This window comes from Carcharhinus amblyrhynchos, chromosome 11, assembly GCF_965287045.1.
Source record: "Carcharhinus amblyrhynchos chromosome 11, sCarAmb.v2.hapA, whole genome shotgun sequence".
NCBI classification, from domain to species: Eukaryota; Metazoa; Chordata; class Chondrichthyes; order Carcharhiniformes; family Carcharhinidae; genus Carcharhinus; species Carcharhinus amblyrhynchos.
In genome coordinates this window covers 90,957,524-90,982,187 of record NC_137334.1, presented here as the reverse complement: position 1 = coordinate 90,982,187, position 24,664 = coordinate 90,957,524, and the positions used below count along the sequence as shown (strand labels likewise).

General features: G+C 44.8%; 1 protein-coding gene across 1 annotated transcript in view; it reads left to right on the top strand.

Annotated features, from left to right (window-relative positions):
* cfap65 (cilia and flagella associated protein 65) overlaps nucleotides 1-24,664 on the top strand; it is a 137,924-nt gene that overhangs the window by 51,923 nt on the left and 61,337 nt on the right. The window contains exons 13-20 of the mRNA XM_080198323.1: nucleotides 3,736-3,981; nucleotides 6,955-7,179; nucleotides 9,955-10,113; nucleotides 14,006-14,171; nucleotides 15,505-15,633; nucleotides 18,157-18,379; nucleotides 19,780-19,908; nucleotides 21,685-21,861. Of these exons, the coding sequence (XP_080054449.1) occupies nucleotides 3,736-3,981; nucleotides 6,955-7,179; nucleotides 9,955-10,113; nucleotides 14,006-14,171; nucleotides 15,505-15,633; nucleotides 18,157-18,379; nucleotides 19,780-19,908; nucleotides 21,685-21,861 (1,454 nt within the window). The remainder of the gene's footprint in view (nucleotides 1-3,735; nucleotides 3,982-6,954; nucleotides 7,180-9,954; nucleotides 10,114-14,005; nucleotides 14,172-15,504; nucleotides 15,634-18,156; nucleotides 18,380-19,779; nucleotides 19,909-21,684; nucleotides 21,862-24,664) is intronic.

Below are 24,664 nucleotides of genomic sequence, written 5' to 3'. Positions count from 1 at the left end.
AGGTCTAGGTCATGAATATGTATCAAGAAAGAGGCACAATACTGACCCCTGGGGAACTCCATTACAAACCTTTCCCAACCTGAACAATAGCCATTAATCTCTGCTACCTGTTTCCTGTCACTCAGCCAATTTTTTTATATAGTTAAAGAAGCTCTTGCTGTCATTTTTATATTACTTGCTAGTCTATCCTCATAATTTATCTTTTCCCTTTTTTTGATCATCTTTTGTTGATTTTTAAAACTTTCCCAATCTTCTGGCTTACCACTTAGCTTTGCCACATTGTTTGCTTTTCCTTTCAGTTTAATACTATGCCTCCTTGGTTAACCATTATTGATTTCTCCTTCTTAGAATCTCCCACGGTCTGATGGCATCCACCCCAGATTACTGAGAGAGGCAAGGGTAGAAATTGCTTGGGCCTTGACAGAAATCTTTGTATCTGCACTGGCTACAGGTGAAATTCCAGAGGACTGGAGAACAATCAATGTTGTTCCATTGTTCAAAGAGGGAATCAGGGATAATCCAGGAAGTTATAGGTTGGTGAGCTTTATGTCAGTAGAAGGGAAATTATTGGAAAAGATTCTTAGGGACAGGATTTACTCACATTTAGAAAGAAATGGACTTTAGCGATAGCATGGTTTTATGAAGGTGAGGTCATGTCACATTAACTTGATTGAGTTTTTCGAGGAAGTGACAAAGATGATAGATGAGGGAAAGGCAGTGGATGTTGTGTGCATCAGCTTCAGTAAAGCTTTTGACAGGGTACCCCATGGAAAGCTGGTACGAAAGGTGAAGTCACATGGGATCAGAGGAGAACTGGCAAGATGGATGTAGAACTGGCTTGGCAATAGAAGACAGAGAGTAGCAGTAGAGAGGTGCTTTTCTGAATGGAACGCTGTGACTAGCGGTGTTCATGATGTGGAAATGCTGGCATTGGACTGGGGTAAACACAGTAAGAAGTCTGTGGATCTCTCTGTTGGCTGTTCTGGTTCACTGGCTGTCTCATTGTGTTTGCAGATCTCTCTGCGGTGTTCCACAGGGATCAGTTGTTGACCTTTGTTGCTAGTAGTATATTAAATGATCAGGAGGAAAACATAACTGGTCTGCTTAGTAAGTTTGCAAATGACACAAAATTTGGTGGAGTTGTGAATAGTGAAGAGGATTGTCAGAGGATGCAGCAAGATATAGACCAGTTGGACTCTTAGGTAGAGAAATGGCAGATGCAGTTTAATCCGGACAAGTGTGAGATAATGCATTTTGGAATGTCCAATGCATGTAGGAATTATACAGTAAATGGTAGAAACTTTAGGAGTATTGATAGGGAGAGAGATCTGGGCGTACATGTCCACTGATTACTGAAAGAAGCAGTGCAGGTCGATAATACAGTCAAGAAAGCATAAGGCATTGAATATAAAAATTGGCAGGTCATGTTGCAGCTGTACAGAACCTTCGTTAGGCCTCATTTAGATATTGTGTACAATTCTGGTTGCCATACCACCAGAAGGATGTGGATGCTTTAGAGAGGCTACAGAAGAGGTTTACTAGGATGTTGCCTAGTCTGAAGGGTATTAGCTATGAGCAGAGGTTGGATAAACTCAGTTTGTTCTCACTGGAACTAGAGGTCTACAAGATTATGAGTGGCGTGGACAGAGTGGATCATCAGATGCTCTTTCCTAAGATAAAAAAATCAAGTACTAGGGGACATAGGTTTAAGGTGCGTGGGGAAAGTTTAGAGGATATGTGCGAGATAAGCCTATTACGCAGAGGGTGGTGAATGTCTGGAATGAACTGCCCAGGGAGGTGGTGAGAATAGGTACGATAGCGTCATTTAAGGGGAAACTAGACGAATACATGAATAGGATGGGAATGGAAGGATACGGACTCCATAAGCGCATATGGTTTTAGTTTAGGCGGGCATCATGATCGGCACAGGCTTGGAGGGCCGAATGGCCTGTTCTTGTGCTGTACTTTTCTTTGTTCTTTGTTCTTCCTCACTGGGATATATAGCATAAGAACATAAGAAATAGGAGCAGGAGTAGGCCATCCAGCCCTTCGAGCCTGCCCTACCATTCAGTAAGATCATGGCTGATCTGTCATGGCTCAGTTCCACATTCCCGCCCTCTCCCCATAACCCTTAATCCCCTCGCTTATCAAAAACCCATCAACCGGCGTCTTAAAAATATTTAGCGAGGCAGCCTCCACCACTTCAACGGGCAGAGAATTCCAGAGATTCACCACCCTTTGAGTGAAGAAGTTCCTCCTCAACTCCGTTCTAAACCGCCCCCCCTTTATCTTGAGGCTGTGCCCCCTAGTCCTACTGTCCTTTCTGAGCGGGAAGAGTCTCTCCACCTCTATCCTATCCATCCCATTCATCATCTTATACATCTCAATGAGATCTCCCCTCATTCTTCTAAACTCTAACGAGTACAAGCCTAGTTTATTCAGCCTCTCCTCATAGCTCAACCCCCTCAACTCCGGTATCAGCCTAGTAAACCTCCTCTGCACTCCCTCCAAGGCCAAAATATCCTTGCGTAAGTACGGTGACCAAAACTGCACACAGTACTCCAGCTGCGGCCTCACCAATGCCCTACACAGCCGCAGCAAGACCTCCCTACTTTTATATTCAATCCCCCTCGCTATGAAGGCCAGCATCCCATTAGCCTTCCTTGTTGTGAGTCATTAACTGTTTTCATAAATGCCTGTCAGTACTGATCATTGGTCACACTGGAAGCAACTCTTCAACGACAAACCATTTTTGGAACGTGGCTATCACTGGCAAAGTTTATTGCCCATCCCTGGTTGCTCTTGAGAATGTGGTAGTGAATCGCCTTCTTAAATGCTGGGAGTAATTTTCTATAAGTGATTTACTCAAGCACTTCAGAGTCAACTGGGTTAATGTGGGGCTGGAGACTCACATAGGCCAATTTGCATAAGGATAGTAGATTTCTGAACCCCAAAAGGGGCATTAATGAAGTATTTGGGTTTATTTGAACAGTCTGACATTTTCATGGTCACTTTCACTGAATTTAATTTCTCAAACTGCCCATGATGGGATCAGCCCAAGCCTCAGGATTAGCAGTCTTGCGCTATCTGACCCCAACTTGGGACATTTTAATTATGTGAAAGTTGCCATATAAATGTTCCACATAATTGGAGAGGCAGTGGTGTAGTGGTATTGCTACTAGACTAACAATCCCAAGTTTATTTGGAATCACAAGCTTTCAGAGTCACTCACCTGAGGAAGGAGCAGCGTTCTGAAAACTTGTGATTCCAAATAAACCTGTTAGACTTTAACCTGGTATTGTGAGACTTCTTACTGTGCCCACCCCAGTCCAACACCGGCAACTCCACATCATCATAATTCCAAGACCCAGATTAATGATTTGGGGACCTGGATTCAAATCCTACCACAGCAGATGGTGAACTTTGAATGCAATAATAATCTGGAATTAAATGTCGAATGATGACCATGAAACCATTGTCGGTAGTTGTAAAACCCATCTGGTTCACTGACGTCCTTTAGGGAAGGAAATCTGCTGTCCTTGCTTGGTCTGGCCTACATGTGACTCCCGATCCACGGCAATGCGGTTGACTCTTAAAAAGCTCAGTGATGGGCAATAAATGCTGGCCAGCGACACGTCCCATGAATGAATAAAAAAAAACTATTGACAGGTTATTTTAACGTTGTATTTCAAAAGGCGTTGTGATTCCTAATTCACCTCAATTTGCTTCCTTCAGGTGTTGCCAGCAGTGAATGAGAAAGGGATAATCTACAAGACCCTGCTGCTCAAGAATATAGGGAACTTACCCATCATGTTCTCAATGAATACGCAGCATGATACCGCCATCAAAATCAAACCAGCTGTCGGTTTTGTTTTCCCTCAAGCTTGTCAGATATTCACAGTGAGAGGAGCACCCAAGAACGAAAGCCTTACCAAACACTCTTTGCTGCTGCGTCTGAATGCCTCAGAGAGATACGAGCAGGTACCAGCAAGAAATCTTAGGCTTAGAGTATAGTGTATAGTTTTGGACTGCTTACCAGCGGAAGGATGGGCACACCTGTCTCTGAGTGGATGCAATGAAATTTTATGAGGTTGAGGCCTGGGATGGGAGATTTCTAAGGAGATAATGGGTGGAATTTTACAAAATTTTTTTCCAAGTGTTTAAAGTTTATTTATTAGTGTCACAAGCAGGCTGACATTAACACTGCAGTGAAGTTACTGTGAAACCCTCTCCATCGCCACACTCTGTAACCTGTTAGGGTACACTGAGGGAGAATTTTACATGGCTAATGCACCTAACCTGTACGTCTGTTGGACGGTATGAGGAAGCCCACACAGACACGGGAGAACATGCAGACTCCACACAGATAGTGACCCAAGCTGGGTCCCTGGCGCTGTGAGGCAGCAGAAAACATGAGAGCCGCTGATCCATTTTTCGGGTAAGATTTCACTCCCAATTTTATGTGCATAAGCCTTTGAAAATATGGGCTAGACCGTTTCTATCCACTCGAGGCAGCAGGGAGGTCCTATTTTGCCAGACAGCCAACAGCTTAGATGGAAGCCACAAACTGTGCCTGTGCAGGAAAATCGGAAAAACCCTAGCTCTGCTGACAGAACCTACCCCCCACTCCCAACACCGGGCCAGATACAGCCTCCCCCCTCTCCTCCATCCCACAGACATCAGAGACCTCCCCAACAGTAGACCCCCTAACCACCCCAATGCACTCTCCCCCCACCTCAGATCCCCAATCCCTCCCTCTGGACCCCCTGACACATGGTCCATTCATCACTACCACCCCCCCAAATCTGGTCCCGATGGCTGACTGACATGACCCTCAGCCATGGCATCCTCAGAACCCATGACAGATTCTCTCCGCACCCCACTACTGCACTCACCCCAGGTCCTAAATGGGAGTTTAGTGCCTCCTTACCCACCACCCAGACATGGACCAGGTGCCAGCAAGCGGCGCTCTGAGTCTGACTAGTTTGCACCAGGGCATCATCAAAATGGTGCTTAGCGAGTCATCATCATCCTCCTGTCTGCCACAGAAACTCACTAACGCAGCGTACCCAGACCCACCTGTAACACACTCTGTATGACAATGTTGCAGGAGATTGTAGGAATCTAAGGGGAGGGGGGTGGGGGTGGGGGTGGGGGGTTGGGGGGGGAGGTTGGGGGTGGGGGGTTGGGGGGGTGGTGGTGGTGGCGGGGAGGCGAGGGAATGGGACCCATGTGTGACCAAAGCACATGGTGATCAGGGCCTTCCTCGCCGTCCTCACATGCCTGATCGTTGCTGCTGCCAGTCCTCCAGCATCTGGGTGATGTTGCTTGTTATTGTCATCCTCTTCCTCCTGCTGGGTTGTCTCCTCTCCAGTGATGCCCAGCTGATTGGCTTCCACATCCTCCTCCTCCAAAAGGTCTCCTCACTGCTGCGCCAGTTTGTGTAGGGATCGGAACACAACCACAATGTGGGATGATATCAGGGGCTATATTGGAGGACCCCGCCAGAGTGGTCCAGGCACATTTTGAGGAGCCCTATGCACCGCTCCACTGGCAACGTGGGCCTCATTGTATCAGGTCTCTGCGTCACCTCCCCACAGATGTCATCAGCCATGTCTGAAGAACAGGTACCACATGTCCCCCATGAGCTATCCCTTCACCCTGGGCTCCTCTTCAATGACTTCCACGACATCAGAACTCCTTAATATGAGGCTGTCAAGCACGTTGCTGGGGTGTCTGGCACAGACATGCATCATATTCACTTGAGGGCCCACAGCAATTGCGCATTTATTGAATGGAAGCCCTTTCTGTTCATGAATCTTCCTGGATTCTTCCCGGGGTCTCGATGGTGATGTGGGATTGCAGTTTATAGCCCCCTGAACATTTGGCATGGCCGCGAATCTGCAGCCTGGGCTTCCAGCTGGGCCTGGTCCAGGTCAAATTTAATATACTGGCCAACCTGGACAGACAGGCCATCCGTGACCTCCTTGACACACTTGTGGAGGATGGTTGGGAAATGCCACAAAAATCTCCACTGGAAGGACTCAGCAGCGTAAAGGTTTAAGGCAGCTGTCACTTTCACAGACGCAGGGTATGGTTGCTCCCCCGTCTCCTGAGGCACCAGGTCCTGCAACAAATGGCACGAGTGTCACACTGTCTGCTTTCGGAGCTGGACCTGGGGCCATCAGCGGCACACGATGTCCAGCAATTGCTCGCAGGACATTCATGTCTGGAACTGCTGGGTCTCTGCTCCCTCCTTCTCCCACCAGAGACACCCAGCAACACACATTCCCGATATCCCCCGCCCCCCACAGACCCCCAGCAACACACATTGTCCATACCCCCCCCCCCCACCACAGATTCACTGGCTATAGCAGGTGGCATCCATCGGCAGCAACTTCCATTATCTGCCATGGTGTTCTTGGAACCTATGAGAGATTCCTCTGCACCTCCCACCCCACCCACCATCTTAGGAGCGCCTGCGTATTGTACAATGTATTCTGCCAGGAGCACTTTCTGCACTATCGAAATGCTGACGTTACGATGCTTTTCCCATATTTTATATCATAGCCTCATCCAAAGCAAAGGCATCTCTGGCAGTACAGCAGCAAAGACTCACGTTCCAACTATTATCTTGTAAATTGAGTTTGTGCCTTTATATGCTCTGTCTGTGAACCCAGCTCTTCACTCAGCTGATGAAGGAGCAGCGCTCTGAAAGCTAGTGGCTTGTACTACCAAATAAACCTGTTGGACTTTAACCTGGTATTGTGAGACTTCTTTACAGTGCAGCACTCCCACAGCATGGCATGAAGTGTCAGCCTGCATCATGTGTTCAAGTCTCTGGAGCAGAGCTTGAAGGCCAGAATGCAACAATGGACTCATGTTACACTTGTGCTGAGTTACAAAGGACAGAGGGGAACTGAAACTTAACCTGCTCCATTTCTTGCTTTTTAGGAGATTAGGTTGTACTCCAATGTAGAAATTCCACGATTGGCTCTGGATGAAGATGGATATCTGTATTTTAAGCCGACGTGTATAGGCACCATATCGGAACGATTCTATTACATTAAGAACTTGTCTCGGATGCCACTGTATTTTCAGTGGAAGGTATCAGCATCTGGCTCCAGAGTGCTGTCTGTCAAACCAAACTTTGGGATCATCCAAGCCTACGAATCACTGGTGAGTTCCAGATCTACTTTTGTTGTTTAAACGAGCACAATAAGATCAGTGTGGTTAAATGCACTTACTGCTGATATGTTTGTCTTGTCCACTGTAATGCTGCCTTTTTGTCCACGTTTGTAACTTTGAATTTCTACTATAAGAACCCAAACCGACTGTAGGCAACTAGGGCTGGCTACATTAGGGAACCAGATGTTTTGTTCCGACAATCGATTCATGGTCATTGGTAGATTCTTAATTCCAGATTTTTAAAAATTGAATTCAAGTCCCACCACCTGCCGTGGATTCGAACCCAGGTCCCCTTAACACTAACAGAGTTTCTAGATTAATAGTCTAGCGATAATACCACTAGGCCATCGCCTCCCGTTGTATTTAGGTTTATTCTGTGTTTTACGTGCATCTAAAATCTAGATTATTATTTTGCATGTGATTATAATGGTGCATGATATTTGAAGCATTTATTGTTTTACACTCTGTGTGAGAAAGGGAGATGTTCTGGTTGATAAGGGGAAGTCTGTGTTCTACAGTAGAAACTGAGACAGTAACTCATACCTATAAAGCCAAACTGGTGAAGTGCTTATTCTGTGTTTGATTAATTGTTTCTTATTTTGGTCCATCAAAACATCTTTATGTGGTGCATTGTAAATATTCTTTTTTTTCTCCTTTCCCACTATGTATATTTTTGAACCATTTTTGCACTTGGATTTAGAGTATATATAAACTCCTTTGTATGAAGGTGTCATTGCATATTTTGTCACCATCTGTATATATATTTATATATATGGGTGGCACAGTGGTTAGCACTGCTGCCTCACAGCATCAGGGACCTGGGTTCGATTCCCAGCTTGGGTCACTGTCTGTGTGGAGTTTGTACTATCTCCCCATGTCTGCGTGGATTTCCTTCAGGCCCCTGGTGCTGTGAAGCAGCAGTGCTAATCACTGTGCTACTGTGTTGGCCTTTTGACTAGGTTTTAGTGGCCTAAAACGTGGTCAAAGGGGTAGGTAAGGAGCATCTTAAAGGAGAAGAGAGAGGCTAAGTGATTTGGAGAGAAAATTCTAGAATTAGAACATGGGTGCCAATGGTGGAGCACAGGAAATGGGAGATGACTTTGATGAGTGAATAGATTTCAGAGATTGCAGGTTTGGAGGAGATTACATATGCATGACGGGGGGAGGCCATGAAAGAATTTGAGAATGAGAATGACAGAGTTGAGAGTGTGGCTGCCAGTGGTGCACAAAGGAAATCATGGATGTGCCATTAAAAGATCACAGGGTTTGCTGCCAATTATACTTTTAGTGCTAAGATAAAATACAGGATGGGTTAGAGGAGATAAAGACCAAGGACCTCCTACCATTCTGGTAGTTACATGATACAATCCTACTGAAGTTACTGACTCAATCTCCATCAATTATCAACAACAAACTAATGGGAAAATGGCAGAATTGCACAACAAGCCATTGAGCAAGCGAGGGGATAAAGTCATTGGATTATTTCAGCAGAACTTGAATAGATGGATTATAACAATAAAACTTGCATTTAGATAGCAGCATGTTGCATTGAAATGCCCCAGAGACACACACACAACAACTGCCATTATGTAGACAAAAGTGATTTAGTTTATTTGTTAGTGCTAGATTAACACTGCAATGAAGTTACTGTGAAAATCTCCAAGTCACCACACTCTGGCACCTGTTTGTGTACACTGAGGGAAAATTTAGCTTGGCCAGTGCACCTAACCAGCACGTCTTTCAGACTGTGGGAGGAAACCAGAGCACCCAGAGGAAACCCACACAGACACGGGGAGAACATGCAGACTCTGCACAGACAGTGACCCAAGCCAGAATCAAACCTGTGTTCTTGGTACTGAGAGGCAGCAGTGCTGCTGACCACTGTGCCACAATGTCACGCTGAACTTTTCTACATTCTAAAGTCTTTCTGCTTAAGTTTTTGTTTTTCTTTGAATATAAAAGTAGGGAGGTCTTGCTGCAGCTGTATAGGGCATTGGTGAGGCCGCAGCTGGAGTACTGTGTGCAGTTTTGGGCACCGCACCTGCGCAAAGATATTTTGGCCTTGGAGGGAGTGCAGAGGAGGTTTAATAGGCTGATACCGGAGTTGAGGGGGTTGAGCTATGAGGAGAGGCTGAATAAACTAGGCTTGTACTCGTTAGAGTTTAGAAGAATGAGGGGAGATCTCATTGAGACGTATAAGATGATGAATGGGATGGATAGGATAGAGGTGGAGAGACTCTTCCCGCTCAAAAAAGACAGTAGGACTAGGGGGCACAGCCTCAAGATAAAGGGGGGACGGTTTAGAACGGAGTTGAGGAGGAACTTCTTTACTCAAAGGGTGGTGAATCTCTGGAATTCTCTGCCCGTTGAAGTGGTGGAGGCTGCCTCGCTAAATATTTTTAAGACACGGGTTGATGGGTTTTTGATAAGCGAGGGGATTAAGGGTTATGGGGAGAGGGCGGGAAAGTGGAACTGAGCCACGACAGATCAGCCATGATCTTATTGAATGGCGGGGCAGGCTCGAAGGGCTAGATGGCCTACTCCTGCTCCTATTTCTTATGTTCTTATGTTCTTAGATGGTGCTAATCAGCTGCTTGAGACTTTTGTTCTGTTGCTGTATTAATGTTTGTGCAGCCTGTGCATTTTTTTATTCTTTCACAGAATGTGGGCATTACTGGCAAGGCCAGTCTTGCTATTTGCTATTGAGAAGTGTATGTATGTATCTATTCTCGGTCTAACCAGTGAAATGTTGTGGGCTCTTTGCAGTCACAGACTTGGTCTTTCTATCCGCAAGCAAAACAGAAGTATTTCCTGAAACCCCACCTTTTCGTATGGGGCATGAAAGGTCCATACTGTCCAGACTCGGGGAAGAAGACCCGCCTCATTCTCAGGGTTATCGGTGAAGGAACAGAGGGCAGAATAATGGTGAGATTACAGGAGAGAAATAAGTCCTGCTCATATGTTTTTTCTTTGTAATGGTGACCATATCTCCCTCAATCAATTTCTCCCCTTCTCCCTGAAAGTAGTAACCCTTGTTGGGGACCATGATGTGGAGATGCTTGTAACCCTTGTCGGGGGGAACAAGTTAGCATTGACGGGTCTGTGGTACTTTGGACAGAAGACCATTCTTCATGTGTCATGGCAAGCAACTTCAAACAGCATTTCAGTCATGAATAGGTCATGCGACCCAACATTGAACCCAAGTAGAATCATAGAATCCCTACAATGCAGAAGGAGCTATTTGGCCCATCAAGAATACGTGTTTATAAATCTTTCGTTGGGCATTAACCCAGCAGCATTTACAGTCACCTCCATATTCAGTTTTTGCCGAATTGCATAGAATTTACAGCACAGAAACAGGCCGTTCGGCCTAAGTTGTCCCTGCCATTGTTTATGCTCTGCACAAGCCTTTTCCCATTGTACTTCACCTCACCCTATCTTTCTATTCTTTCCTGCCTCATTTATTTTCTGAGATTCCGCTTAAATCTATTTATGCTAGCTATTGAGTCATAAAGCCATTATAGCACAGAAGGAGACATTCAGTGAAGTACACACCTGCTCTCTGTAGAACAATCCGCTCAGTCTCATTCCCCCACATTGTTGCTGTAGCCCTGCAAGTTTATTAGCCTGAAGTATTCATTCAACTTCCTTTTGAAATCAACAATTATCTCTGTTTCCATCACTCACGTGGGGAGTGAGGTCCACTCACTGTGTAAAGTAAGTTCTTCCTCACTTACCCTTACATTTCTTACTCAAAAACTTACATTTGGGCCCCTAGATCTTGCGCCAGCACCTAATAGAACAGCTTATCTTTGTCTATCTTATTTTAATCTGCCATATTCTTGTACACCATTGTTGAATCTCTTCTCAATTTCCTTTGCTCCAAGATCACTTTCGGATTGCCAATCTGTAGCGAAATTGCCAATCCAAAGACCAAGAGCAAAGAAAATTACAGCACAGGAACAGGCCCTTCGGCCCTCAAGCCTTCACTGACCATGTTGCCTGACTGAACTAAAGCCCTCTACCCTTTCGGGTATATCCCTCTATTTCCATCCTGTTCATGTATTTTCCCGTTAAAAGTCACCATCGTATCTGCTTCCACTACCTCACCCAGCAGCGAGTTCCAGGCAGCCATCACCCTCTGTGTAAAAGAACTTGTCTCGTACATGTCCTTTAAACCTTGCCCCTTATACCTTAAACCTATGCCTCCCAGTTATTGACTCTTCCACCCTGGGAAAAAGCTTCTGATTATCCACTCTGTCCATGCCCCTCATAATCTTGGAGACTCCTAACGGGTCGCCCTTCCACTTCCGTGATTCTAGTGAGAACAAACCAAGTTTCTCCAATCTGTCCTCATAGCTAATGCCCTCCATGCCAGGCAACATCCTGGTAAATCTTTTCTGTACCCTCTCCAAAACCTCCACATCCTCCTGGTAGTGTGGCAACCAGAATTGAACATTATATTCCAAGTGCAGTTTAACTAACATTCTATAAAGCTCAACATGATTTGCCAATTTTTAAACTCAATGTCCTGGCTGATGAAGACAAGCATGCTGTATACCTTCTTGACTATCTTTTCCGCCTGCATTGCCACTTTCAGTGACTGTGTACCTGTACACCAGATCCCTCTGCCTATCAATACTCTTAAGAGTTCTGCCATTTACTGTATATTTCCTATTGGTATTACACCTTCCAAAATGCATTGCCTCATATTTACCCAGATTAAACTCCTTCTGCCACTTCTCCACCCAAGTCTCCAACTGATCTATATCGTGCTGTACCCTCTGATGGTCCTCACCGCTATCTGCAAATCCACCAACCTTTGTGTCATCCTTGGAACCATTCTGGTAAATGTCCTTTGCACCTTGTCCTTGCAAAGACTTCCTGACATATGGGGACCAGAACTGGACACAATACTGACACTGTGGAGTAACTTGAGTTTTATTCAAGTTAACTACTCCCTGTGGTAGAAAGTTCCACATTCTAACCACTCTGAGTAAAGTAGTTTCTCCCAAAAGCCTTCTGGAATTTATTTGTGATCATCTTACATTTATGTCCCTCACTTTGGAATCACTCACAAGTGGAAAGATCATGTGTCCCCCGTTGAGTCCCTTCATTACGTTAAACTAGGGGTCGACTCAGCCTTCTTACTCGTACCTATAGCAGAGGGTGAAATGAAAAGATTATAAGCATGTCTAGATATGGGAACAATTTTAGCATCCCACCCACTGCAGGAATTGGAGCAGACGAGGGGTGCATCGTGGAAAGGTCCATTTTGGAGTGAGCGAGGCCAGAAAATCCCACCCATAGAGTCTACCCTGTATCAACAATAATCCCAGTCTCAACTTCAGCAGAGTTATTTCTGCTCCAACAGTGTGAATTTCCAGTTTGAATTGTCAACTGCAATTTTGTAAATGCAATTGACAAGTTGTGTTGAGGCTTTCCAAACTCAATTCATGTCGGACTTTTACAGCCAGCAGACATGCAAAGCTTTTCCTTTATCTGGGCTACGTGCTAGAAGCAAAAGAAAAATATTCTCACTGCCTGCACCCTTTAAGACAATGCTTGAGAGATATTGGCCAAATATTCAAAAACTTGGGAACATCTTGTTGAAATTGTACAATAGTATCTTTTTCCTGACTGAAGAAGGTGGAAGAGAGAATGTCCGGGGTGCGTGGGATACTTAATTATGCTGGCTGCTTTGCTGAGACAGCGGGAAATGTAGACAGAGTCAATGGATGGGAGGCTGGTTTGCGTGATGGATTGGGCTACATTGATGATCTTTTGTAGTTTCGGGATACTGTGTACAGTTCTGGTCACCCTGTTATAGAAAGAGTATTATTAAACTAGAAAGAGTGCAGAAAAGGTTTGCTAGGATGCTATTGGGACTTGATGTTTTGAAATATAAGGAGAGGCTGGATAGACTGGGACTTTCTTTCCTGGAGCATAGGAGGCTTAAGGTGATCTTATAGACATCTATAAAATAATGAGGGGCATTGATCAGTTAGATCGTCAACATCTTTTCTTAAAGACAGGGGAGTCTAAAATGAGAGAGCATAGGTTTAGGGTGAGAGGGGAGAGATACAAAAGGGTCCAGAGGGGCATTTTTTTCACACAGAGGATGGTGAGTGTCTGGAATGAGCTGCTGGAGGCAGTAATAGGAGCAGGTACAATTTTGTTTCTAAAAAGCATTTAGACAGTTACATGAGTAAGATGGGTATAGAGGGAAATGGGCCAAATGCAGGCAATCGGCACTAGTTTAGTGGTTAAAAACTGGGCGGCATGGAAATTTGGGCCGAAGGGCCTGTTTCCATGCAGTAAACCTCTGTGACTCTATAACTTCCTAGAGCTAATAAATACAAAAAAGAATTCAGGAGAGACTTATTTGCGAATACTGTGGACACATTTAAAGGGGGACTAGATAGCAGAGAAAGGAACAGTGAGTTTTCTGGATAATGTGTTTTAACAAGGGTGGGAGGAGGCTCGTATGGATAACCGGATGGACCAGTTGGGCTGAATGGCCTGTTTTTGTGCTGTAAATACGGTGTAATAACCACCTGAAGGTGCAACTTGCATAATTTTCTACTCAACTTTGCTCATCTTGGATCATTAAAAGAGATGAGTGTTATTCTCCCAGTTTTTTGACATGTGAATAGGTAGATTTAAGTAAGTTTTCATCCATCCTATTGCAACAATATTTTCCGTAATCTCTAGGGGCCACTTTTTGTAAAGATAGAAAGATCAACTGGTCCCATCTTGTGCCGTGCTTGAGAATTGTATCAGTAATGTTTGCCCCTCTGTTAAATATCTCCTTTAGGCTGAGAAAACCCATATAGATTTGGGAGAGATCCTGATTGGCGATATTAAGTCAGATGATCTTGTACTGGTCAATAATGAGGCATGCTCTTTGAACTTTGAGCTGAATGTGAAGCAGGAGATCACTGGATTATGTGACCCTGATGTGGTTGTGAAAGATCCGATGGGTAAGTAGTTGAGATAAAAATGAGGCATTGAAATATTACTGAACTCGTTTCAAATATCTGTCAGTGGTGGATGGAAAGGTCACTGAGGGATTAAAGAACTTAGACCTCCTAGGCAAGATCTAACTGGAGTAAGAGCAATTAAAGTTTATTTATTATTGTCACAAGTAGGCTTACATTAACACTGATATGATGACAAAAATTGACAAATACCAACTCATGTTACCTTTTCTTATCATGGCAAATGATAATCGAACTTGTGACTAATCATGGCAACCACTTTATCAATTTGTCCACAACAGACCCAGAAGTGTCATGAGGAAAATCCCAATGGTGGACAACTTTGGGATTGATAAGTTTCTCTATTCTAATTGCAGTGTTTAGATGACCAAAGCAATCAATTTGAGAACATAAACAAATTCCTCTGATGAGGGAGGAAAATTAGACCTATGTTGTTCAGGAGTGATGTCAGGAAGCACTTCTTTGATCAAAGGAAAGTGGGTGGCACGGTGGCACAGTGATTAGCATGGCTGCCTCACAGTGTCATGAACCTGGGTTCAATTCTCGCCTCGGGTCATTGTCTGTGTGGGGTTTGCACGTTCTCCCCATGTCTGGGTTTCCTTCAGGTCATAGAGGTTTACAGCATGGAAATAGGCCCTTCGGCCCAACTTGTCCATGCTGCCCTTTTTCTTTAAACCCCTAAGCCATTGCCAATTGCCTGCATTTGGTCTATATCCCTCTATACCCATATTACTCATGTAACAGTCTAAATGCTTTTTAAAAGACAAAATTGTACCCGTCTCCACTACTACCTCTGGTAGCTCGTTACAAACACTCACCATTTTCTGTGTGAAAAAATTGCCCTGGCTGCTCCGATTTCTTCCCACAGTCCAAAGGCATGCGGATTAGGTTGATTGCTATGTTAAATTGTTATTTCCTGATGCTAAATTGACCCGCGTATCAGAGGGATTAGCAGGGTAAATATGTAGGGTTACGGAGATAGCGGGTGGGATTGTGGTCGGTGCAGATTCAATCAACCGAATGGCCTCCTTCTGGACAGTAAGGATTCTATGAAAGCTGGAATGCTCTGCCCCAAAAAGGTGTTGATGCTGGTGTCAACTGAAAATTTCAAAAGTGAAAACAACAGATTTTTCTTAGGAAAGGATATTAAGGATTATGGGACTAAATGGGGAGCTGTTGTTAAGATCAACATTAATCTGATTGAATGGCAGCAGAACAGAATGTTGCCATGTGTACTCTGTGATAAGACTTATCCATAATATATACATTGGTGAACAAATATCATGTTTTTTTGTTGGAAATGCGTGTTCCTCAGCTTTTGTATTGAAATCTCATCATGGCACAATACCCGCGAGGTCAAAAGTCAATTTCAGATTCACTGTCCGGCCTGTCCGAAGGCTTCGTTACACTTGGACAATTACCTCCAAGATTATCTCTGCTCAAGGTGAGTACTTCTTTCATGTTTGTAAATGAGATGTTGGCCTTTTGTATCTGGTGCCTTGCTCTGCGTCTGATTGAGACTCAAAGGATAAAAGTTTCTTCTATCTTAGCTATAACTGTCACATGCGATTCGTCCAGTTTGGTTCCTTGCAAGTTTGGACCTACAGCACACAATTGCCTCTTAACTGGTGCTGGTTGACATCCTAATTGGCCTAGCAAGTCATTCAGTCCAAGGCAACAAAATGCTGACTTTGCCAGTGATGCCCACGTCACAAGAAAAAATAAAGAATTAGGCGGGGGATGGTTCTCAGACCTCCCCATGCCATTCACAGATCGCGCCAGTCCTGGAGAATAGTGTGCGTGCCTAAAAATGCGTTTTGTGCCCAGCACCAAGTAGTTCGTGAGTCTCTCAGCCCATTCTTAATGATATGAATTGATTCACATCCAGAAAGGGCATGAGGCAATATCATGTTTAAAGTAGCATTTAAATATTTATAGACCATTCAAATCCCAGCACATGGAATTCTCCAGCCTTTGGGTGTGACACAATAACAGCGAGAATCGGTACTGGTCCCCACGAACACAGGCCTGGCATGATGGTCACTCCAGGCTGCTCAGAGGCTATTTAAGCCTCCGGTGTGGCCGGGCGGTGCCCACCTGGCAGGGCCCACTTGCCACATTGGAGGTGGCTAATGGTTCCCCTGGCGTAGTAGCAGTGTGCCAGGGGCAGTGCCGAGGGTGGTGGGGGCCTAAGTGGAGCCAATGATGAGGTGGCTATGGCATGGAGGGATTGTGCAGAGGTCGATCCTGAATGTGGTCATGATAGCTGGGGGGGGGGGGGGGGGTGGTGGTGTTGAGATGGCACATGTCATGGATCATGATTGGGGGGCATTTTGGGTATCTGGGAGGGGGACCCATTAGGAGGGCTCCGATCCCGGCAACGCATGTCGGAGCGGAGGATGGGGGTGTGGGGAACCAGTGAGGGGGTTCTGGTGTCCATGAGGGATCGGAGAGAGTTTCCCATTGCACCGTGGGATTGGGTCACCTTTATGAAATGCCACCTGAGCACTCTGGGCTCGGCAGCGTGTTTAGGCCCCCCAGCATGTACTAGGCTCCCCAGTACCAGAGTGAAACTCCCAACCCTCCGAAAATGTGACTGAGTGTGGGAAGATTGTAGTGTGGTGTGCGCCTGAGAAGCCAGCATGGATCACTCCATTATACTTGGCAGGATGACACTTTTGTTTTGGAGAGAATTCTATCATTAGGACAGTTGATGTGTGAAATCAGGAAATGATGATTTAAGAAGGAAAATCTTGCATTCTTATGGCATCTTTCATGACCTTAGGTAATCCCAAACAATGATGTACTTTTCGAAGTGTTCTCACTGTGCAACTCATTTGTACAAATCAAAATCACTCAAACAGAAATGTGATTCAATTCATTTTAGTGCTGTCCGTTGAGGGATAAAGTTTGGCCAGAAAACTAGAAAAAATGCCCCTGCTTTTCTTAAAATAGCGCCATGCAATGTTTTATGTCCAACTAAGGGCTCAGACAGGGTCTTGGTCCGATGTCTCATCCGAAAGACAGCACCCACAACAGTGCAACACTCGTTCAGCACGGTACTGAAATGGCAAGCTAGATTCAAGCTATTAGAATGTGATTCAAGCTTATGCCTTCTGACTCTGAACTGTAAGCTCATGTCCCGGACATTTGGGCATCACTGTCTCGACCAGAATTTATTGCCCATCCCTAATTTCCCTTGAGAAGGTGGTAGTGAATTGCCTTCTTGAACTGTTGCAGTCCACGTGATGTAGTACACCCACAGTGCTATTAAAGTTCCAGTATTTTGACCCAGCAACAGTGAATGAATGGCTATATTGTTCCAAGTTAGGATGTTGCATTACTTGAAGAGGAACTTGCAGGTGGTGGTGTTCCCATGCATCTTGTCCTTCTAGATGGTAGTAATCATAGATTGTTAGGTGCTGTCTAAGGGGCCGTGGTGAAATGTTACAATGCATCTTGAAGATAGTAGACACTGCTGCCACTTTGCATCATGATGAATGGGGTGCCAGTCAAGTGGGCTGCTTTGTCTTGGATGACTTTGAGCTTCTTGAGTGTTGTTGGAGCTGCATTCATTTCGACATATGGAGAGAATTCCTTCACACACCTGACTTGTGTCTTGTACGTGGTGGACAGGCATTGGGGATGGTGAGTTACTCTCTGCTGAGCTCCCAACCTCTGACTTGTTCTGGTAACCACAGTATTTATATGTCTAGTGAAGTTTAGTTTCTGGTCAATGATAACCTCCAGGATGTTGATAGTAGGGTATTCTGTGATAATAATGCCATTGAATATCAAGGGCAGATGGTTAGATATCCTCTTGGAGATACTCATTGTCTGGTACTTTGTGGCACAAATGTTACTTGACACTGAACAGCCCAAGCCTGAATATTGCCCAGGTTTGCTGCATATGGACACAAATTGCTTCAATTCAAATGATTGTTGTGCATTTGTGTAATGTTCTCAGTGCTGGAACCTGATGAAAGTGAGGAGGGAAACCATGCATGTTGCGTGACAGCATATGGAGTCTATCCAATGATATCAATCTCGGATGCTCGTTGCCTGGGGAGCATTAGTGGCATCAGCAAGCAGCAACTCTGGCGACTGTTCTCACTTGACACACTCAATGAGTACCTGCAGCGTGATCCCACAGAGGGCGAGCTGCTGTACCGAGTGCCAACCAGACACAGGTGAGAAAATATGCCCAAAATACACAAAGAGCGGCTGACAATTTGGACAGCCAAGACTCGCTAACTGGTCCCAGAAGGTAGACCGAGTTGGATGGGCTTTTCTTCCTACATTCTAATGTTGGTTATCAAAAATGTATTGCTTCAATGATTATCAAAGTTTTAAAGAGGGTGCAGAAGAGATCCACCAGAACTGAGGAACTTAGAGAAAAATGGAGAGATCTGGAGAAACTGGAGTTGTTCCCCTTAAAGCAGAGAAGATTAAAGGCGGATATAGTAGCGCTGTTCAAAATTTTGAGAGGTTTCGATAACTTAGACGAGGGAAAACTATTTTCACTGACGGGAGAACACACAGATTTATGATATTCATGAAAAATATCATGATGTAGAGATTCTGGCATTGGACTGGGGTGAGCACAGTGAGAAGTCTCACAACACAGGTTAAAGTCCAATAGGTTTATTTGGAATCACAATCTTTCGGAGTTTCTTCATCAGGTGAGTGAGGAAGAAGCCGTGCTTTGAAAGCTTGTGATTCCAAATAAACCTGTTGGACTTTAACCTGTGTTGTGAGACTTCTTACAATGAAAAATATCGGAGGGGGTGATGAGGAGAATTTTTTTATGTAGGAAATTCTAACGATCTGTAATGCACTTACTAAAAAGGTGATAGAAGCATATTCAACAGTAACTTTCAATTAATACTGCAGTGGGCCAGCACCACAATAGTGGGCCAAATGGTCTCCTTCTGTGTTGTAGGATGTTATGATTTATATACTTCTACAACTTGCTGCCTAACTATGCAACCTGCCTCTGACAGTTTCGCATACTCTGCACTCATTCACAGTCCTGTGCCACAATTTCTGATAGTATTTCAGCAAATTCCAAAATCGTTCTCTTATACATATGAAGATTCCTACATTAGAGGAAATTGTTTTCCTTATCTACCTTATCAAATCCTTTGATAATCTTACACATCTTGATTAGTGGACCAGCATGGTGGCACAGTGGTTAGCACTGCTGTCTCACAGCTCTGGGGACCTGGGTTCAATTCCCGATTTGGGTGACTGCCTGTGTGAAATTTGCACATTCTCCCTATGTCTGCGTGGGTTTCTTCTGCGTGCTCTGGTTTCCTCCCACAATCCAAAATATGCGGGTTAGGTAGACTGGCCATGGTAAATTACCCCTTAGTGTCCCGGGATGCATAGTTTAGAGGGATAAGCGAGGTAAATATGTGGAGCTACGGGGATAAGGCCTTGGTGGGATTGTTGCCTGTGTGGACTTGGTGAGCCGAATGGCCTCCATCTGCACTATAGGTTTACTATGAGTTATCCCTTAATCTCTGTTGTCAAGGAAACATTGGCCCATGCAGGATTTGGCCAACAGTCTTTTCTGCTTTCCTTCTAGCACAAATCGCTGCCCCTCTGTGTCCACCCCAGTAATGGTGGACTTCAACTTTGGAGCAGCACCCATATGCTCAGACCCATCCATCGTTCTGCTAATGATGGAGAACAAGGAGGTGACGCCCGTCAACTGGTAGGTACCAGACGCTTCTGGAGGGAGGAGAAACTGAACCTGTGTAATCAAATTCCTGAATTTGATTCTACCAGAAGGTGGAACTTAGAAAACAAGGTCATCCCAAAGTGAATTACTTTTTGTAGGTGTAGCCTCTGATTATGGAGGTGAATGCAGCATCCAGTCCCCACACTGCACAGCTCCAAAAGAAATAATAAAAGAAAATGCACAGTGAACCATCAATTCTCAACTGTATTTTGCTGATAAGTTCAGCCAAAATGGACTGTGAGGTTACATACATACGTACTGCAACTTGTTTCTCTCAGATATTTTAGTAGATTCCCCTGGAGGGGAAGGAGAGGCCTCAGGGCAGTGGTGTAAAATACCCAAAAACATTTAGGTTGGAATCCAGGTAGCTTTCCTTTTCAGAGACTAATTGACCTTTGCAACACACTGTCAGGCTGTGTCGCCATTACAGGTCTTTACAGGCAGGTTCCTTGAGAGTAGAAAAACATCTCAAGTTTATGGAGGGTAAAATGATAGTTATTTTTTACATAGTTAGATATTCATAATGTGTTTTACTAAGAGTAGATAAGGAGAAGCTGTTTCCACTGTGGAAGGATCAGTTAGCTGAGGGCATTATTAAGTTGATTGGCAAAAGGACCAGGGAGGAGATGAGAATTTATTTTTACATGGTGAGTTTTATGATCTGGAACGCACTGCCTGAAAGGGCAGTAAAAGAAATTCATTGGTAACTTTCAAAAGAAAATTGGCCAAATACTTGAAAAGGAAATATTTGCAGGGCTATGGGAAATGAGCAAGTAAAGAGAAAGAAGCTAGTTGGATAGATATTGCCCAAGCACATTGGGCCAAATGGCCTCCTCTTGCGTCTTGAGATTGTAGACAACTCATTACAGGGCATTACAAAACAGTGGAAAATAACATCATGGGCCCGGTCTTACTGCCCACTCAAGCCACGATCCTGCTGCACTGAAGGCAGAGATTTTGGCGACAAGCCAAATGTCTTTCACTGCAGCAGGATGTTCAAGGTTATGAGGGACATGGATAGGGTGGGTAGGGAGCAGCTGTTCCTCTTAGTTGAAGGGTCAGTTGTGCAGAGACACAAGTTAAAAGTGAGGGATGGGAGGTTTAGGGGGGGATTTGAAGAAAAACATTTGTACCCAGTGGGCGGTGATGGTCTGGAATGCGCTGCCTGGGAGGGTGGTGGAGGCGGGATGCCTCACATCCTTTAAAATGTGCCTGGATGAGTACTTGGCACATCATAACATTCAAGGCTATGGGCCAAATGCTGGCAAGTGGGATGAGATGGGCAGGTCAGGGCCTTTCATGCATCGCTGCAGACGCGATGGGCACTGTAGTATTCTGTGAAACTGTGATGGGAAAATCCCACTGGCGTGATCAGTTTTCTCTTCCACTGTCTTCCTTCGGAAAAAAGATACAAAAATTTGAGGTCACGTACCAACCATCTCAAGAACAGCTTCTTCCCTGCTGCAGTCAGACTTTTGAATGGACCTATCTCGCATTAAGTTGAACTTTCTCTACACCTTGTATGACTGTAACACTACATTCTGCACTTTCTCATTTCCTTCTTGATGAATGGTATGTTTTTCTGTATAGCGCACTAGAAACAATACTTTTCACTGTATGCTAATACATGTGACAATAATAAATCAAATCAAAGCATTTTGAAAATTCTGGCCCATATGCTGTTATATTCTGAATTTACAGCCTGGAAGTCAATTACTTTCTTTGATTTGTTCCTTTTGCTTTGCCAAGGGCCTTTCTATTTCCAAAAGACCAACAACTGAACTTGGAGTACTGGGCAGAGACCGGAGAATTCGACCCCATTGAAATGCACGAGATGAGGATCGACGATAACCGGCTCTTCATGGTGGAACCAAAATCCGGTTGCCTGTCTCCTGGACAGCGAGAAACCATTCAACTCACTTATAGGTAAGTTCATTTCTACGGCTAGAGACTGTGTGGAGAACATACATGTAAATTTGTCCCCTGCAGTGTAAGACAAATGGTAAAATCATGATTATAGCAAAGGACTGCAGCTGCTGGAACCTGAAACAAAAACAGAAAACGCTGGAAACATTTCAGCAAGTCTGACAGCATCTGTGGAGAGGGAATAGAGCCAACGTTTCGAGTCTGTTTGACCCTTCGTGCAGTTATATCAGGTAAATTAGTCAAAACTAGATATTTGGGATACTAAATATAAATATGTTAAAAATATCTCTCCAATTTGCATCAATCTATTATCAACAACATAGAATCATAGTATCTACAGTGCAGAAAGAGGCCGTTTGGCCCATCGAGCCTGCACCGACAACAACCTCACCCAGGCTCTGTCCTCAAAACCCCATGTATTTACCTTTCAAGTCCCCCTGATACTAAGGAGCAATTTAGCATGGCCAATCAACCTTACCCGCACATCTTTGGGCCTTGAGCCCTAAACTCTGTCATTCTCCCCCAAGCCTCTGCCCCTTCTTCTCCTTCTTTAAGGAACTCCTTAAAACCTATCTCTGTGACCAATTTATTCCGATATCTCCTTACGTTACTTGGTAAACATTTTGCTTGATAATTGTTCCTGTGAAGTGCCTTGAAATGAAAGTTCTTATTAAACTGGGGCGGTTGTAACAAAGTGTTATACCAGGTCAGTCACTGCATATTTTACCATTTCAGTAAGCTAGTGAAGAATTTTGACCAAATGTTTCAGCGTTTCCTTCACTTCAAACTTGTATTCCTCCAAACTGCACCACAAAAGATGAATGTTTGTGGCATTGCGGTGAAGCCACTGGGTTGGTTATCCCGAAGCCCAGGCTACATTCTTTGGGAATGTGGGTTCAAATCTCAGCACGGCAGCTAGTGGAATTTCAGTTTGGTGAATAAATCTGGAATTGAAAACTAGTCTAAATTCACTATTTCTTCAATTACAGAGCAAAAAATTGAGCTCCCCAAACTCAGCAACCTGATTAATTTAGCGGAGGTGCTACTGAAGCTTGAATTCCATAACTGATTATTCTGTATCACTGGTGTTGTGCATTTTCAGAGAGCTTAAAAATCTCTTCCCACTAACTCTGACACACACTAACTCTGAACCCTCTCTCTCTGCACTCCTGTTTTGCTTCTGTTTTGGTGTCACTGGATTGCAGTTTTTTTTAAATTAGAATCCTACAATGTAGAAGGAGGCCATTTGACCCATTGGGCCTGCACCAACCACAATCCCACCCAGGCCCTACCCCCACAACTCCATGCATTTGCCCTAGCTAGTCCCCCTGACATAAGAACATAAGAAATAGGAGCAGGAGTAGGCCATCCAGCCCTTCGAGCCTGCCCCGCCATTCAATAAGATCATGGCTGATCTGTCGTGGCTCAGTTCCACATTCCCGCCCTCTCCCCATAACCCTTAATCCCCTCTCTTATCAAAAACTCATCAACCCGTGTCTTAAAAATATTTAGCGAGGCAGCCTCCACCACTTCAACGGGCAGAGAATTCCAGAGATTCACCACCCTTTGAGTGAAGAAGTTCCTCCTCAACTCTGTTCTAAACTGCCCCCCCTTTATCTTGAGGCTGTGCCCCCTAGTCCTACTATCCTTTCTGAGCAGGAAGAGTCTCTCCACCTCTATCCTATCCATCCCATTCATCATCTTATACGTCTCAATGAGATCTCCCCTCATTCTTCTAAACTCTAACGAGTACAAGCCTAGTTTATTCAGCCTCTCCTCATAGCTCAACCCCCTCAACTCCGGCATCAGCCTAGTAAACCTCCTCTGCACTCCCTCCAAGGCCAAAATATCCTTGCGTAAGTACGGCGCCCAAAACTGCACACAGTACTCCAGCTGCGGCCTCACCAATGCCCTATACAGCCGCAGCAAGACCTCCCTACTTTTATATTCAATCCCCCTCGCTATGAAGGCCAGCATCCCATTCACCTTCCTGACCACCTGCTGCATCTGCAAGCTGGGTTTTTGCGACTCGTGCACAAGGACCCCAAGGTCCCTCTGCACCGTCGCCTGCTGCAGTTTTTCGCCACGTAAGTAATAATCCTTCCTACCACTATTCCTACCAAAGTGGACCACCTCGCACTTGCCAACATTAAATTCCATTTGCCATTTCCTGGCCCATTCGCCCAGCCTATCTAGATCCTTCTGTAGACTCTCCACACCCTCCGCACAATTTGCCTTTCCTCCAATCTTGGTGTCATCAGCAAATTTCGACACCCTACACTCGGTTCCCTCCTCCAGATCATCTATATAAATGGTAAATAGCTGAGGCCCCAGCACCGACCCCTGGGGCACTCCACTAGTCACCAACCGCCAATCCGAATAGCACCCATTGACCCCCACTCTCTGCCTCCTATTTGACAACCAATCCTCTATCCACGCTAACACCCTACCCCTGACTCCATGTCCCCTGACCTTCTGCAATAACCTCCTGTGAGGTACCTTGTCAAACGCCTTCTGAAAATCCAGAAAGACCACATCCACCGGCTCTCCTCTATCCACCGCCCTAGACACATCCTCATAGAACTCCAGTAAATTTGTCAGACACGACTTCCCCTTAACGAAACCGTGCTGCGTCTGCTCTATCAAGCAATTCCTCTCAAGGTGCCTCGCTATTTCCTCCTTGATGACGGATTCTAACATTTTACCTACAACAGACGTTAAACTAACCGGCCTATAATTCCCCGCCTTTTGCCTGGCACCCTTCTTAAACAACGGCATAACATTAGCTGCTTTCCAATCTTCC